Source organism: Aythya ferina (assembly GCF_964211825.1).
Source record: "Aythya ferina genome assembly, chromosome: 4".
Lineage (NCBI taxonomy): Eukaryota > Metazoa > Chordata > Aves > Anseriformes > Anatidae > Aythya > Aythya ferina.
This window is the reverse complement of record NC_140300.1, coordinates 11,468,882-11,487,928: the sequence shown is the minus strand read 5'-3', so window position 1 is coordinate 11,487,928 and position 19,047 is coordinate 11,468,882. Positions and strand designations below refer to the sequence as shown.

Genomic DNA, 19,047 nt, shown 5'->3' with positions numbered 1-19,047 from the left:
GTGTCGTTTAAAGGAGCACTTAACGGAAGTGCAATGAATTGTAAATTATGTGAGATGCTTAACATGACAGAAGTATTTGGCTAGTCTTTTAAAGTCTTTACCAAACTCAGCTCAATGCTCTGCTTCATTAAACATGCATCTAATTTTTCAGTAGAGCATGCTAGTTCTAGACAAGCCGGGAGCTCTGTGTAATGCAGTACAACTCTGAAGAAGGTATCAGCTTGAATTCTGGAGGCCATAAAGTTGACACTTGGAGAGTATGGTTAGAAGGTGCTGTGAAAATGGTCTAGCCCACTTAATTTTGCTTTATTATTGCATATGCTAGAAGTTTACGGTCAATCAGTTACTATGAGCCACTGGATAAGCTGTAATTTGCAAACAAGAAGAGCATAACACAAGAATTTAGGGTTGTCTTGCACCATTATATTAATTAATGTCCAGATACACTAAGATAGGATTGATGGTTTCTGTGTCATACAACTGGGCCGAGTGGTCTGGAGTGTTTTGTTTTAAGGTAGTGCCTTACTGCAGAAAGTTAGCATACAGCATTTATTGCTCTAAAATCTTTGCAATGAGTTCAGTGGTTTTACTGTAGCTGCTGCAATTGAGTCAAAACATCTGGCTGGGGCTGGAAATACTGTGATTCAGGAAATGGTTAAAATAATGCATCTTGTCTATTTAGGTTCTGATCATTTTAACTATTTTTATATATTCTCCTTTTAGGGTGACATATTGAATACCAAGTACCAGGTAGATCTTGGTGATGGCTTTAAGGCAATATATGTGAACCTCACAATGACTGGAGAACCCATTCGTCACCGCTACGAGAATCCTGGGATTTACCGTGTCTTGGTGAAGGCTGAAAATGTTGCTGGGCACGATGAGGCTGTGGTGTTCATCCAAGTGAACCGTAAGTTACATTTTTATTTTTACTTTTACTCTTCTGCATACAAACCTTGTGACAACTATGAAGTAGTTAAGAATTACTAGTCACAATTAGGAAAAAATACATATTTTTTCAATAACCTCATGCAATCTTCCATTGCTGTATGTTATTACTGTAGAGGCTTGTAAACATAATGTATAATGAGGTCAGAGTTAGTTTTGTTTAGATTTAGAAGAAGGATGGTGTATTAATATTTTAAATAGCAAGCATTCCTCAGTTCAAATCTCAGGTTTGAACCCTCTTCCTAACTCAAGACCCTATTGTCAGTCTTAGCAGCTAAAATTTAGCACTTCAAGCTATGTCTTTTTAGGAGATTTTAGGTGCTGTATGAAGCAAGTGAACAGACATATTGAGAAAAGTATGATCTCTTGTACAGTTTTAACAAAGTACAAGTTGATGGAAGGATCAAAATCTTAACATTTCTAAAAGTCAGGTTGCTTATTTAGAGTCCTTGAATCTAGTTTTAGATCATTAATTTTCACAAAGTTTTAAAGTGTTACTTGAATTTAATTTCATATTGGCAGGCAGTATTACTTGACTCAAATCTGTCTCCCTCTCTTCTTAATTAAGATCTAAAAAAAAGCATTTAATAGATTCAGAAGAAAAGACTAGCATGGCACAGGGAGTATCATGCACCATCACAGGCTTAATGTACCTCAGTCACCTCATAATTGAAATGAAGAAGGAAACTCATAACTGGAACTGAATTTTCCTCTTACTTCAAGATTCAAAACAGCCATTGCTTTGTCTGTTTTCAGATGTGTCAAAACTTCAGAAACAAGTAACATCAAAGGAAAAGATATATTCATTTTGTATTCTCCAGGTGTCTGTTTCCACTGGTGGGAACAGTGTCTTCCATCCTAATCCCAAAGCAACAGAAAGCAATGGAACCACATACAAGGCTGTGCACAAATCCTTGTGTTTTATGTCAGTCTTTCTGGTGGGATGCTGCTATATCTGCATTTTGCTCTTCAGAATCTGAGTCCAGCATTTCCAGTTGTGCTTTGATTAACAGACGGAGCCCAATCCATTAATGCTAATGTCCAATCTCCTATTAAGATCAAATGGAAATGGTCAAAATCTAATTCTCCATCTCTGTTTCATTATTGTTTATTCATTGTTTGTTTGTTTTTTTAAAACATTTGACAATTCCAGAGAGCTCAGATAAATTTCTTAGTTTTACCTTTATTTTTTAGGAGTTTATGCATGTTGAGAAGTAGATTAAATACAGAAGTCTCTAAGTAGAAGCACAGTTGGTAGATCTTTAAAAGCAATGAACACCAAAAACTATGTGTAACATCTTCTCTCCCCGGAGAATATCTTCTAATTGTTCAGAAGATGACAAATGGTAACAAGCCCTGATGGAAAGCTGAACAATTGCTTTCTCAAAATGTGGTTCTGATTTGACCTACATCTGGATAAACAGTAAAAATAAAAGATGTCAATTGTGTTTTATGCAGTGGTTTTACAAATTGCAGTAGCCTGAGGTATTTTCTCAAGAATAAAATGGCAGGGTCTTTAAGAGGAATTTGGTACTGAAGTACAGAGTCAGTGGAGTACTAAAAGCAGACTTGGTTATTTCTGAACTCATCTTGAGCTTCTCTGCGGATGTTACAAATGATCCAGAAGATACATGGACGCATGTTACCCAGCATGCTTGAGTAAACACTTCACATGTGATTTACAGTGTTTATTTTTTAAAGTAAATTATGAGATTTGAGGAAACTAGTTGGAAAAAAATAATATGATATTTCTAAATTTTAGAGAAACAATAACAGCTGCTCAGGGCCAGTTTTTGTTGTGGAATATCAAGAAAGCAGAAATGTCCAGAGTCCTTCTTTCACTCTATTTCCATCTGATGTATTCACAGAGAAATTTTATGAGGGGCAAATGAAATATTTTTAAATCCCATGAAGTTCTGTTGGTATGAAATGCCATGGGGCATAATAATATAGGGCAAATATATAAAATTTGGCTTGTGATTTGTGTTTTCTGATCCTGATGACAAAATCTACAACTTGTTAATAAACTGTAAGATAAATTAGAACAAGTCTGATAGTATACATGTCAATAGATAACGCAGAATAAAAAGAACTCAGGAAGAAGTAGACATGCATTTTCTTCTTCATGACATGAAACCAGAGTCACTATAGTGTGTGATAAGCTTGGTGATATATATATTTTGCGGGGGAGGGGAGGGGTGGTAGTGGTAGTGGTAGAAAATGACATGGAAATGATATGACAGCCTGGAAAAGTGCACTGAAATTATAGTTCGGTTAAATGGTTAAACAGAAATAATATAAGTCAACTTCATTCCTAATTACGAACATTAGAAAGTGCTATGAAGCTTGTTCAAATGCATTACAGAATGATATGACTGAGAAGAACAGGACTTGCAGTAATTATTAGCTCTTTCCTGTATAGAAATGGCAAACTCATGATTCAAGTGCCAAACAACTTCCCCTATAAACAAAATTTTGAAAAAGACAGTAATCTTCTTCAGGAGCAAAGCCATATTTCAAAAAGATCAGTTTCCTCTGTAAGAATGGAAATATATGGCAAAATCAAACAGTGATGCAGATTCTCTCCAGAATGTATTTTGCATCATCAGAAAGAAAACCTGTTTTCTAGGAGGAGAAGATTTAATTGGAATTCCTACAGTTTCTGAATTTTCCTCAAGACACCAGCAACAGAATGAGCATCTTAATTCAGCTTTGGTAAAAAAACTACTGAAGAAACCTTTTGTTTAAACATCCAGAATGAATTGAACTTGAATTCAGGTAGATAGTTAAAGAGTCCTCAGTGAAAATTCAGAATGAAAGTAGAGCCTTAAGTTTGGATGAAGCAGCACAAACTCAGGTTGAAGTGAGGTGGAAAAGGAGAATGTGCACAGTCTAAACAACTTGCTCTCTCAGAGAAATTCAATGCACTGACTGAATTGATTGAAAGTGAATGGGAAGTGACTTCAGTTAATGAAAGAGAGTAGGAGAAAGGCCTTAAACCAATGTTAATTACCTTTAAGTTTGAAATGATGAGATGAAAGACCTTGTGTGAATGAAAAGATACTTAAAGTAGAACAAAAATGGATGTATTAGTATTCACTCTGGGTAATTAATGCATTTTTTTTTACTACACAGCGTTTTTGTATCCTGAACAGATTGTGCAGCTTAAGGTAGTTTAAGCATTGGTTGCAGGAAGAACGGCTGAAAACACGACAGACACTAGTATGGTCAGATCATGCTCGCCTTTATTACCCGAATAGCCTGACTTTTATAGCAAACTTAACAGGGGTGGATAGTGTCTCACACAAGATTATTGGTCAAAAGCACTCGGACAAATAACTGCAAGAAAAATACCCCACCTGCAAGAAAACAACCCCCTTGTGATTAGTAGTCACGTAGATCCTTGAAGCCAGCTGCTGGCAACAATATTTTTCTAAATTCCTCAATTGGGCAATGTGGGAACACTGTCATGGGAACTTCTCATAGTCATCCTGGTAGCTTGGTTTGCTCAGCTGCAGCAAGTCATAGCCTCCTTGCTGTTTCAAAAATCCCTCAACAAGCATTTCTTAAGTTAAGAAATTATAGTTGTAACATTATAATGTATATACATAGAAATTATAACCAGATATTCTGAAAAATATACACTCAGAGACAAAGATATAATTTCAAAATTTCAATTGTACTTCAAAGGAAAATATGCCATTAAGATGAATTTATCTGATTTTATCTTAATGATGTGTTTCTTATATAGAAACACAGAATGGTTTGGGTTGGAAGGGAACTTAAAGATCACCCAGTTCCAACCACCCTGGCATGGGCAGGGACACCTTCCACCAGACCAGACTGCCCAAAGCCCCATCCAGCCTTGAACACCTCCAGGGATGGGGGCATCCACAGCTTCTCTGGGCAACCTGTTCCAGTGCCTCACAACCCTCTGAGTGAAGAATTTCCTCCTAACATCTAAACCAAATCTCCCCTCTTTTAGTTTGAAATGGTTCACCTTGTCCTGTCATTATCTGCCTGAGCAAAAAGTTGTTCTCCATCTTTTTTATAAGCCCCCTTTAAGTATTGAAAAGCTGCAGTGAGGTCTCCCTGGAACATTCTCTCCTTCAGGCTGAACATCCCCAGATATCTCAACCTTTCTTCATAGGAGAGGTGTTCCATCTCTCTTTATATACCTTCTATATAAATAATAATGCATACAGAATTTGTAGAAAAAATAATCTGAAAGGGACAAACATTCAAAAAGCACACAGTGCACAGAGGTTATCTGTCTTGATTTGCAAATAAATGCTCCCCTGGTGTACCCACTATTTTAAAGCAGGCATTAATGAGAGCTTATGTGTGGTGAGCCTAACAGCTGATATTTTATAATGCAAATGAATACTCAGCAACATTTTTATTCAGTTTTCTGCTTTTCACTTTGCAGTTTGAAAGATTTGTTAGATTTCTATTTATTTGATCCCTTATTACTTAAAATAAAGCTGAGATTGCCTTTTTTATTTTTTATCTGGAATGTATGCATATGGTCTCTAAAATTGAACAGGCACCAAAAAAAGTACAACAAAAAGTACACCAAAAAAAGTGCAACATAGAGGTGCATCTTTATGATCCATCACATTGCTCAACAATTTTGTTTTTCTCTATGTTTTTAAATTATTTTATTTTTGGTTGAAATCATCCAATTATGCCCATAGCTTTCAACACAGGCAGGAGAGAGAGAGAAAAATAATTTCAGGACCTTACGTTGTACAGGTAATAAGCCTTTGGGGAAAAAAAAAAAAAAAAAAAAAGGCATTAATAAATTGATGGATTCAATTGTATTTCAGTGATGGTTCAATGATGTTTTGGGAACTTTGTTCAGCTCCACTGCAGGCTTTAAATTTAGAAGTGGTTCCAGTCATTGGCAGAAACCAGGAGGTGAATCTGACAGCCATCATATTGCCCAAGAATCCTAATTTGACAGTCTTCTACTGGTGGATAGGAAACAATCTTCAGGTACATGAATTGTTTTGGCTGAGATTATTTTCAATCTCTTTCCAGTAAAGATTGAGTGACACTTTATTTTAATGGAAATACTACCACGTTACATGACTTCTTTCAGACCATCTTTCATTCCAAATAGACACCTATATCCTGTGCAAGGAGTATCTAACATCCCTTGCTTTATCACATACTTTTAAGGTGTTCATTTCCCTTTATTCCTATTTATGTGGAAATGGAAATTTCTCTTCTAAAACTTGTTTAAATTTCCAAACCATATTCATTTTGAAGGAAAAACAATTGTGTTTAATTACTTAATGGGGGGCAGGGGAAAACAACAACAACTTGTGGAAAGGTGCATTTGTGATCACAGCACTGGTGAATGATAAAACTTGGATTTATGCACTTCTATGTTGATTGTGTGAAATTCTGAAAATCTAAATACTGCACAGAAATGTATATATATTCTGTGATTCTGTGATTTTATACCTAAGTACTTTCTGGGAGCCTAAAACAGGGAGTCTAAACTAAACGGTGATATCAAAACTAGAGAGGATATCAAAAAAAGGGTATCAAAACAGTCAGAGCACTTAAACAATATAGTGGTATTTATTTGGGAGTACAAAGTCTAGATACGCATAGCCTAGAGCAATAAATAACCAAGTATTGCCATTGGGAATACTTGTCTAGCTGGGTTAATTTTTTTAAGGCAGTTTTTTCAATAACAGATACATAAAATACTTTCTTTATGAGGGAGACAAAGTATGACACAAGAATGATTTCAGATAAGTGCAGTGAACTTTTGTCTTGCATATGTGTGGTCTAACATAATCCTTGTCTGTATCTGTTCATTGTAACTGAGTTTACCATTGCCAGAATAGGCACTGCAGATTGATTTAGTCTTTTGGAGGGTTTCGTAATTCATACAGATGTGGTCAGGGAGCAGATTAACTCAGCTCCACCTTGGAAGTTACAATAGACTGGTGCACTTCCATGGGTTGTGCTCTCAGCTGACTAAAGTAATCCATTTGACCTTGGCTATAACCCACATTTTTTGAGGCAAATGACTTGCTGAATGTGATCTTGTAAAGATCTGTGAGCCTGACTCAAAATCTGTTTATTTCAGTGGGATCTGTATGAAAACGTAATACTCTACCAATTATTCTAACAGAAATATTTGCCCAGTCTGGCAGTTTTCTGCTTATAAAAGATCCATCTGGGGAAAGAAACAGTCTTTGAAAATTATAATCAAGTAATTTGATAAAATGTTGATCATCAGTCTAAAAAGTAATTGGTCTGAAACCTTCTCTGCTGATATTTTTAGTGGCTCTCTGTTCAGATGCTATTATGGTTGTTGAAATTCTATTTTCAACTTTTCTTTGTTTTTAAAGCCACTTCTTACATTGGACAATTTTCTGGTAACGAAGTTTGCTGTAACAGGTGATGTCAGAGTGACAGTGCAAGCTTCCTGTGGGAACTCCATGCTTCAGGATTCAAAAGTTGTCCATGTTTTTGGTAAGACTTTACTCATTTATTTATTTATTTGTTTGTTTGTTTGTTTATTTTCACATGTACGTGTTTTTATATAACTTTTAAACCAGTCCTGGCAGAACTGAACCTGTTGAATAATCATATGTAATGCCACATTTAATTCCTAAAGTTAGAGGGTTAAAGTGTCACTTGGTAACTTCATGAAGTTGAGTAGTGTGATTGTATGGAAGGGTTTCATTTGAAACCTTGTCTTTCCTTTGCTTATTGTAAAAGTTGCTGTGGTTTCCAAATGCTGTATGTGGCAATAACATTTAAATAGTATTTTGGCCTGTGACTAAAGAGTTAGTTAGAATTTCTAAATGCAACAGTTTAAATATCTCTGGAAAAAAAATAGCTCTCAGTATTAATAACAATATGAAATATTTGATTTCTATGACAATATACCACCATTCCTTTGATGTTTATCTGAAATATTTAATCAAGTGTTGCTTTGTTGTAAATATTGAACTCTTCGATAGAAGAAGCTGAACCTCAGCTCATGTTTCACATTGTGGCCTGGTGTGTTTTCTGTGTTGTATAATATGGTGACAAGGCATACTATACTGTGAAAAATGTAGTGCTGACAAATTATTTACATTTGAATTTGTGCTGTCACATGTGAGAATTGTGATATGCAAAAAAAAATCTCTTTAATACAGAACTAAAAGCTTTCAGATATCATGAAATACACAAAATGAGACATATCTCTTATCTGAACAGTGAAAGAAGGTTGTTTTGCTTTTAGTATACTTTTTTAAGTAATGATGAAAACCACACTCATGCTAAACAGAGCTTTTATAAACCTTCTCCTTTCCTGAGATAAATGGATTTAATATTTATGCTACCAATTAAAAGTGCCTCCACTTTTTTAGAAAGAATATGCCCTCTTAGTGAGATGAAATCAATGTCTTTGGCTTTCTAACATTGCTTCTGCTGTTCACGTTGGCAAATTCTGATACAAAGAGCAAGAAAGTACTGATGGAAAATACATGAAAGAAAGTACATGATGGAAATAAAGAAAGCCTTGGAAAAGAAAAACATAATTATAATAAAACACAATACAACTCTGTCCAAACTGTTTGTGAGGGGCACGTTTGAGTCATGCCTGCATTCCAAATGATCTCTTTCTCTGCTTTGCATTAACTTCCCCAGGTGTTCTTCCAAGGAGCCTGTAAGGAGAAAGAGTAGAGACTCCTTACTGAGAAATAGCCCATTTCTAGTATTTCAGATATTTTGGACAATATCCAAATAAATGTTGTTGGAGTATTTTTTTTTTTTTTTTTTTTTTCATAGAGGACAGTAGTTAGCATTTGGCATATCATTTTTGTTCTTATTTTTGCAGCTAGTTTATGGAATATGCAAGGTATCCATTTTGCATGACAAACAGGAACATGTAATAGGCAAAAAAACATATGTTTATGATTCAGCGACAATAGAATCCATTGGCAAATTCCCATTAAAAATAAAAGAAACCAACAATGTTTGTGTGGTATATTGTCTTTTAAAAAATTTATTGGGAATGTTATGACCCCAGAAAATGAATGTAAATCTGCTTGCTTTATTTTTTTCTTACTGCCTTTTTTTTTTTTTTTAATCTTTAGGCACAAATTTGATGATGTTGATGAAAATACAGAAAGAAATTGAGTGCTTGACAGGAGTGTACTTTTGCTCCATGCTGCTGTAGACTGTAGGCTCCTTGGGGAAGGGTTTGTCACATACTGCAGCACTGCATAGAAAATAGACATTCTTTTTCATATACATACACACACACACACACACACATATACATATAGATGTATAAATATGTATATATATGAATACATAAATATAAAAATATATACAAAATGTTTTTTGAAATCTTTTTTTTAATGGTTTGAAAACATTCCTTTTTGTCTTTCTAGATCATTTCCATGTTCTTCCTCTGAAGTTTACTAAGCACCTGGACATGTACAACCCCGACATACCAGAGTGGAGGGAAGATATAGGGCGGGTAGTAACACGACTTCTTGCAAAGGTGCTCTTTCAGATTGCTTGTAAATGTTCCCTCTCCAGTCGTAAACCTTGAAGGTTAAGTTAATGCCTTCTCATTCAGAAAAAAAAGGACACAGAGCAAAATAATAAAATGAACCTCACGAGCCACATTTCAAACAAGTTTGAGCCTAATGTCACTTCTATGGGCAAGCTGTGGATAGTGATATTGTAACATACAAAAGTTTAGTTCTAACACAGCCTAATTGGCAATTAATGCTAAATATTGCTCTATGGGATTAGGAGTAGACATCATGGCAAATACTGCTGACTCCAAAACAGCAAGAGTAGTTTAAATATGATATATGTAGCATAAAGCAAAGGGTACTTTGTAATTTAAAGACATAGTCTTTGTGTAGAAAAAAAAGCAGAGAGACTTCACAGTGTCAGTTGTATAGTCAAAAATTAGATAGAATGAACAGGCAAGCAGTTGTTACAGCTGTGGATTTTTTTAGATCATATTTGCAAAAGAAATGTGGACTGGGAGCAGTTGAATCCTGTAGATTAAATCAAGTACAAAGCTGTGCAACAGTTCTGTGTGATAAACGAAGATGACCACATAAAATCTGTGAGGTTTAGAGCTATACTCTTCAGATATACACGCTGCCAAAGTAGAGCATGCACATACAGACTTTTTGTGAGAACAATATCACTGAGTTGCAGGTTTATGATTTTTTTTTTAAGTAGTTGTGTTTGAACACAACTTTGTGTGGCTGAACTGGGCCTGTTCAGCCTGGAGAAGAGGAGGCTGAGGGGAGACCTCATTACAGTCTACAACTTCCTCGTAAGGGGGTGTTGAGAGGCAGGAGACCTTTTCTCCATTAACACTAGTGACAGGACCTGCGGGAATGGGGTTAAGCTGAGGCAGGGGAAATTTAGGCTGGACGTCAGGAGGGGGTTCTTCACAGAGAGGGTGGTTGCACACTGGAACAGGCTCCCCAGGGAAGTGGTCACTGCACCGAGCCTGTCTGAATTTAAGAAGAGATTGGACTGTGCACTTAGGCACATGGTCTGAACTTTTGGGTAGACCTGTGCGGTGTCAAGAGTTGGACTTGATGATCCTTAAGGGTCCCTTCCAACTCAGGATATTCTATGATTCTATGAAATTGCTGGACTTTTCCTTGATTTGCAGTAGTGTACATCAAATTTTTGAATTTTGACTTTATACAATTTCCTGCTTTTTTTTTTTTTTTAAGCTTCACATCAAATGTCAAATTAAATTCCCATTTACACACTTCCAATAACCAGTTTCAGTCTAACAAATATTTTACCACCCTATAAAATTGCCCTTGCATTTTAGTTACTAAATCATTTGCAAAAGAATATGGACAATTTAATGCAATTTCAGTATCTGTTCCGAGAAAGGCAATGGGAAATGCCCTGAGTGTTGTCATTTCAAATTTTGTGACTGTTACATAACACAAGGAGGAATTTGGGTCAGAAAACAAAATTTTCACAAACGACTTTAATAAGGGATGGATTTGACTTTCAGTGTGGGGTGCACATATTCATACCAATCTGAGCCTAGGTGCTTTTAATCTCACCCTGAGAGATTGTTCTCTGTCCCTTAAACGCAGAAGGAAAAGTAGCCTCCTTAAGCTGACGTTGGCTATAATGTATGTTCTAAGTCTGCTAGGCGTCTGAACAGCTGACAAAAGATCCTAAATCGCTTAGGAATTATTTTTAAAGTTACCCTAAAAATTCAAAGCCATTGCAGAGTTTTGCTAAAACTGCATACCACTTCATTTTGCTTCTTTCCATGATGCCACTAAATCTTTTTCAATATGATAACAATGCGTAGTTCTAATCTTCAAAGAGCAGCTCACATTTCAGTTAATTAATGTTTGGCTTTGTTCATGTTTTAGCTTCTGGTGGAATCCACTCTAAATGCTAGGGATCTGAAGACTAAAGAATGAAAGACCCATGAGGAATTGCTTGTGTATTTTATATAAAATACAAAGCACCCTGTTCTATAATTTGCCATATATCTTTGTCTTCACAGGAAACCAATATACCCGAAGAAACACTTATGACAGTAGTGAAACCTGGTCTTCCTACAACTGCTGACTTGCATGTGCTGCTACCAGCAAACCAGCCTAAAAGGAAGAGAAGTGTAACTAGTGATAAGGTAATCAGAGCAATGTATGTCTGGTTAAGCTAATTTTTATCGTATTTTTAAATTACTGGCTGTACTTTCATTGTCTTTATGTGGAATTAAAAGTTTCTCCCTGACTGTGTAAAGATCTCACTCCCACCTGACAAGAGACATGTAAAAGCTGGCAACAAGTATGACTTCTGTGTACGGCAGTGTTTAGACCACCTTCCTATATTAAGGAATAAGTCCTACCACGTGAGAAGATGGAGGAGAATAAATTATTATTATTCAACTAAATGCTAACCCACAATAACCGTTGTTCCCTCTTAATGCTTTTTCAGACATACAGCATTTTCACAGTAGGCCATGTTCTTCTCCACAGCATAATCTAGTGATATTTCTGTATTTCTCAAGAATAAATAATATTGATCTGTTTTTTAAACAGAAACAACAGCAATAGCATGACAGTCTGTGAAGATCAAGTAGAACAAAGAGTGTGTTCAGAACACTGATGTTTCTAAGGAGGAAGAAACTTTTTTCGCTTCTTCAAAAGCAAATTAGATTTCAGGCCCAACAGAAACAGAACCTTAACAATAGACCTGTAATAGTTGACCTAAAGAGCATCAAACAGGTAGTTTCTGTCTTTTCTTTATGAGATCCTTTTCAATTGCCAAGAAACAAATGAAAATCAGAAATTAGTCCATTGTCGTCGTTCCCCCCTGCACTCCCTCCCCGCCCCCTTCTAAACCATATCCCTTCCATAATACATGTAAAAAGTATATGCCAGTAGAAAATAAGAATACTGTGTGGTCTTTTTTTCTAAATTACTATTTATGATACTTGTCCTTTTGCTGTGATAGAAAAGGAACAGATCCCAACTCTGTGCCAGTATCTTGCAGCTCAAGTCCTGGCAGCTATGAAGAATCACAGTGTAAAGTATTGTTAATTTTGAAGGGTATTTTACTACTCTTTGAGGCAAGGTCACAGTATTCAAAGAGCTGGAGAAGTAGATAAGACAAAGCTCATCATATTAATACAATAGCAATAGAGTGTTTATGGTACTGATGGGGGTACACTTTGGAAGATCCAAAGGGGTAAACTGACATTGTCCAAGTACTTGAACAGGTGTTTTGCACAGAGAGTGGTGTGAAATATGCAGAGAGCAGTATGAATAAACAGAATATTCCCCCTGTGGTAACCCTAAATTCTTACTGTTCTCACTCTGTAATCATAGTGGGAATTCCTGGGAGTCTAAAATCCTGATTATATTGCAGGAAACAGTTAATTCTAATAGGTTGTTTCCTTAGTAAGGAGCTATTCATGAACTATGGCTTTTGGCCAGGTGAGTATTACCTCTTCAAAATTACTTGCGTCTTTCTACTTTAGGAGGCAAGGTGCAGCTTCTAAAGGAAATTATTTCTCTTTATTCCAAATGTATATAGAATGGATCCCTCTAATAATTTAAACAAACTATGGTGATTGATTCTTGGGTTCTGCAAACATTTTACATCAGTGAAAAATGTTATGTATTTTAGTTCCCTTTAAATCTCTACTGTTATATTAGCACTGTTCTTCAAGGCACCTTGAAGAATATTATCAATTATAATCAATGCTGCATTTTTATTTATTTATTTTTTTATCTTCTATGTGAAATACCCTGAGTTGCTCTATAGCATAAAGAAGAACAATCATATGTTGCAAGTTATTTGTGAAAACTTCTGTTGTTTAGGTGGGCTATGGAGATATTACACTAGTTTAGGAGAACACACTTCCTGTAATAAGTATTATCCCAGATAGACCCTGCAAAAGTTTTCTGAAACTAGAGTGGAAAGGTGGAAAGGTGAAAGAAAGTGTAAAACCTGGAGAAGAATGGTACATTTCTGACACTTAGGTTAGACCGGGTCACACAAATGGTGCCTGGGAATTACTTGTATGACAATACCAAATATGGTTCAACCTGCATTTGGTTGGAGCAGGAACAAAGAAAGACAGGAGCAATTACAGTCACCTATGCTATCCAGTGATAAAAAATCAGCTACGCTAGTATTGCATCTCAACTCTTTGGCTGTTTTATAGAGTACAAAGCTTTAGAGTCAATCATCTAGTGCCAGGTGCATAGGGACATTCCTTTAGCTGTGGATATGTGTATATAAATTTGTTGATTTAGAATTGAATGTCATCATTTTTGGGGAATATGTATTGTGTCTGTGGTGAATCATGAAAAATCCTGAAAATATATACCCTATGTAAACTTAGAAGGCTGAACTATTTAAATCAACAGTTAAAGACTCATGGTGTTACATGCTTAAATATGAAATAAGAGAATTTTGAGGGTCTTCATCATATTCCTTTTCTCATGTTTTACTGAAAGGATGTGCTCTGTCACGCTGCTAGTGACAGTTTTCAAACTCAGTCCTGTGGTGTTCCTGTCAGAATTCATCAACTCAGAATGTTTCCTGCATGTTTGATGGGAGTGCCCCCGAAATCCTTATTTTAGACATAGTTATGAAGTTTCTTCCCTTAAAGATAAGCTATTTGTTCCTGGTAGACAACCTTTTAGAGTTGGGATACTACGTGTAATTTCAGAAGGATTGTTAAAGACAACTTCTAGATCAGGCAGAAAGCAAATATTTGCTGGAGCTTGTGGTGGCCTTTTACAAGGCATGTTGTGATGTGATGTTATTTATTAAGTTTATTAGAAATCTAGATAAGATGTCAGTACTTACAAACGTAGCCGGTGATATAAAGATTGTAAATAAGTTGGCAGGACAGTAGTAGGAGCCCCTTGGATAATTCTGTCATTTGGTTCCATTTAGGCAAAAGACTTTTTTCAAATTTATGCATGTAGAAATAACAGCTGAGGGTGTGAGGGTGATTTTGCCTGGTTTTAAGAACACAACAATTTCAGAAGTGCTTCATTTATATCATTGACTTTAGAGAAAGATTTGGTTGTTTAATTTATGCACATCTATTACACGTCTAATGGTGGTATAAATCCAGTTGAGTCAACTAAAGCCTGGGAAGCAGTGACTCCGAGGAAAATTTAGGATTGTATCTAGACAAACTACTGTATGAAAATTCCCACTGAGTTGTTTTGACAAAACAGGTGACTCAGATCCCCAGGTGTGTAACCAAATGAGTGAGTTTGAATAGTGAAGTTATTTCTGCATTCTTATGTAGGATCCTTTGTTTTCAAATTTTATGATTGGAAAGGATGTAGGAAAAGAAGATAAAAAATCAAATGCCATTGTAAGAACTTTAAGAGCTCTAAACACTGGGTTATTTTTTAAAAAAAAAGTTAAAGTTGCATCATTGTGCTCAAAACATACCACAGGGAATCAATCAAACCAAAACCATCAGGGCTGAAACAAACATCAATCTAACAGTAAAATACATATGCCAGAATCTTTGGATGGATTCACGTGGAGTTCAGATCTTTGACCTGTGGAAGTGTAGTTTACATAGACCTAGGTGGAAATTTAGCGGTGGGGTGAGAAATAATAAACAAGTTTTAATTGCTTGAGAAAAAAAAAAAAAAAAAGAGCAAATATTGGATTCTTCAAATACCTGCCAGGAAAATATGACATTTTCAAAGGTAAATTACAGGGCTTAGTAACTGCGTTTACTGGATGAAAATTAGATTAGCCTAAAGCAGTGTTCCCTCTCACCTTGTATCCCATGAATGTGATTGAGCCTGAACTGACTAAGTAACTATTTCAGTTGTGTCAGTATCACTTTAAAGTCTGCTAATCAATATAGTTTTCATATTCATTCTCTTTTCAGACACTGGGTAAAAAGATAAATACTTAAGAGCTATCTGTAGTAATTTTCCTGTAAAATAACTGAGGCCATGCTCACATCATCCTTAGGTTAAGTCATTCCTTCACCAAAAAAAAAAAAATCAAAAAAAAATCTAATAAAGTCAATGGAATGACTTCGGAAGTTAGATATTCCTCAATAAGAGCAAGAATATATGGATCTGAACTTTTGTGAAGTCTCTCCATAATATGAGAAAGACTGCAGGGATTTTTGTGTGTTGTGCTGCAAAGGCTTGTCAAAGATGAGCACCGTAATTGATAATGTCATAAAAGGAGGTTCTTGTGAAGGTTTTGTGAATATAAAGCATATTTCTAATTTGGCATACTGTGGGAAATCATACCTTAAATTATAAGGCATAGAGTATTAAACTAGCTTTGATCTTTTAGATGATTGCCTGTGTTGAAGACAGAGGGAAGTAGAAGGGAAAATTCAGCCAGTTTTTCATCTGGAGTTAGGATATGATGGTATATTTAATGGTTCTGCTCCATAAAAACGTAAGTGACCATATATTAGTATACTCTGTCCAATGGAGAAAAATAGAAGGAATCCTTATTTTTTCCACATGGATGGGTGTATATATTTCTATAGAATATTGTTAAAAATTAGATACAAATGGAATCCATCCAATTGTAGCAAAAGAGATGAGTTAAATTACAACACGCAGTTCATTATCAAATAACAGTTACATTTCATAGTAAAAAAATCTAAAGTGACATTGCAGATTGCCTTCTGACAGGGTTAGGAAAATGGATAGAGTTTTTAATATGGCTTATGTCTGAGTTATGACTGAGATAAACCCAACAGTGCATGCAAATATAACATGTGGTCTGTCACATACTCAGTAAACCTAAAGGGTTTAGTAAGCAGAAAGATTTGGCTATAAGGATTTGACATTTTCAGCATTTACAGCTTGTGGAGTTTTACATGATTTTTAACTATGGAATTTCTTTAAGATTTCAGCTCATCGGTGACAAGTGCTTTCTGAGTTTCTCACTACAATGAACCAGGGGCTGTCCTATTCAGAGCATTGTCTCTCAAAGTAGAACTGAGTAAAACATGTCTGAGACATTCTCTCTATTGTGTTTTCAGAGAATAGCAACTATAAAGCAGGCCTTGAATGCACACAACATCAGTTTCTTTCTGAGGGGAGGATATTGGGTCTTGGTGACCTTAGCGGACTCCGATTCAGGTAAATACATATCAACAAAGCTCCTGACTGACCAGCCTCTGGATGCTTATTAGAGCTCTGATAGGTGAAGGAGAAAGTTTCTGTAACAGTATATGTATGTGTACATTTATATACATACACAAGTACATATATTTACTTGGGATGTATAGCTACACACACACGTTTATATACGTATATAAATATATATTTATATATATACATACACATGTATGCGTGTATATATTTTTTTACTTGGTACTTGTGAATAACCATCACCACCAAATACATGCTTTTTACATAATTCTATTTTGTCATATATCATGATTTGTATCACAAAATGTTCTTTTTCACTCTTTTCTGTGTTGCCATGACATTAATACCTATACTGTACAAAACAGTGCCATGAAGGAAGGCTTCAAAAAAAAACACTTGTTGAACTAGAGGCACTTTGAACTAGCTACTGAGAAAGCAGATCTTCTGAAGCCATTAACTCTCCTAAAATAACTCCATGCATCTGTGACATGGCTTTGTGTCACACAGATGGATCCACAGATCTGAAGCTTGCTGTAGGGTCTCTGCAGAGAGACCCTGCTAATCCTATACTGAAACAAATAATCTATGTTTTCTCTGTTTAAAATAAATTGAAACTTTTTTTTGGAATATATTTTCTCCATCTCTAGATTACCTTTGTAGATAGGACCTGGTGAAGAGAGCGTGTGTGTATATGTGTGTGTATATTTTGAACAGAGATGTGTTAAAATGATATTTTAACCAGAAAGTTCAAATTTCTTAAACTTCATATTAGCATGTCTCATAGATTTGGTATATCATCTCCAGTAACATATTCTTGTCTCTTACTTGAATGTGCTATGGAACAAAAGCTTAGCTGACCACAATCAATTTATGCTAATACTGATGTAAATGATACTATGTCAGCTCTCTGTAGAAGATAAAGTTTTTGTTACTTAGTCTCTTTAAAGTAGAATCATGCTGCAATTTCACTGTGGTACCATGTCTGATCTCATTAGAAAACATTCACTTAAAGGAATAACATCTATTTACCAGCTTAAAAGGCTAGAGTTGAAAGTGTTTTCCATACATTCCATTGTTTACCACTATATGATCTTGATGAGCTTCTTTGTTGTTCAGAGCCTTAGTTTCTCTATCTGTGAAATTAGTACAGCCTTGCTTTTGCATGATATTTACTTAGGGTATGTGGTATTTCCTATGATAACTTTAGATTCACAGAAAACAAAACAAGCAAACAAACAAACAAAAATAAACCCTGCTCAGTGTGCAAATAAATGCAAATAATTCAGGGTGCTTTTTTTGTTTTTTGTTTTTTTTTTTTCAAATTGGTTCTTTGTCCTTCAGTGGAAAGTCACCAATTAATTTTGTGTTGTTGCCTTTTTGAAGAGGCTACAGATGGATTGGAGAGGTTACACAAGTAGGAACAAATGTTTTGACCTACCAATTAAATAGAAGAGAAACCCCAAGACTACGACTGATCTAAAAGAGGTCATGCTAAGCTGTTGTGCTGTTTTTTTTTATTTCAGACTCTCAGAGGATTGGAGGAGGCAGTGGCTACTGGGCTATTGTGGTTCTCTTTGTTATCTGTCTAGTTGCAGTGGGGGCTTTCATCCTCTACAAGTTCAAAAGGCAAGTAAAACCTTAATCAACGACATATACATTTTGAGGTTTAGACTTACCTGCAGATCAGAAAAAAAAAAAAAAAAAAAAAAAAAAAAAGTTTATTGTTTCAAAAGGAGACTGCAAGAAGTCCAGTGCTTTGAAAATCATATTTGAAGCTCATCCGTGCTTCATTCTGAACTAACTTCAAGGAAATAGTAGCAATATGGGAACTGTGGAGAGTGTTCGCCTTGTCTAAATAATATCATCAAGAAAGAAAGATGAACTAAAATATTATTCCTATCTCATTACTCTTATCAGTTATGAATGAACTCCAGTTATCACAAGCATCTGCAATGCACTTTGCTAAAAATATATATATATATGTAATTTTATCAAAATTTACAACTCTGAGGAGTTTCTCTTTGCAAGCATAACATTTTAAGTGCTGGGACAATGCCACATAGAATAAATGATGGTAACAGATGAGCATTAATTTGACACTAGGATGTGTTAAGGGAAGAAATAGTTATAGAGGTGGCCTTTATGTGAGACATATCCTCAAAATTGACAATGGTTACTGTTCCAGTCTTTGGTAGTCTTACAGATCTTTAGTCTACAACGGGTTTCAATCATAACTATTTGGATGCTGTGCAATTTAAAGAAGAATTTTGTTCTTTTTCATGAGTTTGTGTTATCACTGGCTATATTCTTAGCATTTTAATAACTTTGGAGCATCTAGAAGCTGTTGGATTTGATAATATTGGAAAGAAGCCTTCGTTATCATCAAATCTTTACTCAGGATTTCTATCAATTTGTCATATTATTCAGGGTTGATTTTTATTTG

At 35.4% G+C, this 19,047-nt stretch overlaps 1 protein-coding gene across 12 annotated transcripts in view; it reads left to right on the top strand.

Annotated features, from left to right (window-relative positions):
- The window catches only part of SORCS2 (sortilin related VPS10 domain containing receptor 2), a gene marked incomplete at its 5' end in the record, with an annotated part of 570,927 nt that overhangs the window by 539,345 nt on the left and 12,535 nt on the right, over positions 1 to 19,047 (top strand). For all 12 annotated transcript variants that reach the window (XM_084517076.1, XM_084517072.1, XM_084517073.1 and 9 more), the window contains 7 exons: positions 724 to 910; positions 5,813 to 5,946; positions 7,323 to 7,446; positions 9,363 to 9,475; positions 11,492 to 11,617; positions 16,493 to 16,592; positions 18,128 to 18,230. In XM_084517076.1, the coding sequence (XP_084373202.1) occupies positions 724 to 910; positions 5,813 to 5,946; positions 7,323 to 7,446; positions 9,363 to 9,475; positions 11,492 to 11,617; positions 16,493 to 16,592; positions 18,128 to 18,230 (887 nt within the window). The remainder of the gene's footprint in view (positions 1 to 723; positions 911 to 5,812; positions 5,947 to 7,322; positions 7,447 to 9,362; positions 9,476 to 11,491; positions 11,618 to 16,492; positions 16,593 to 18,127; positions 18,231 to 19,047) is intronic.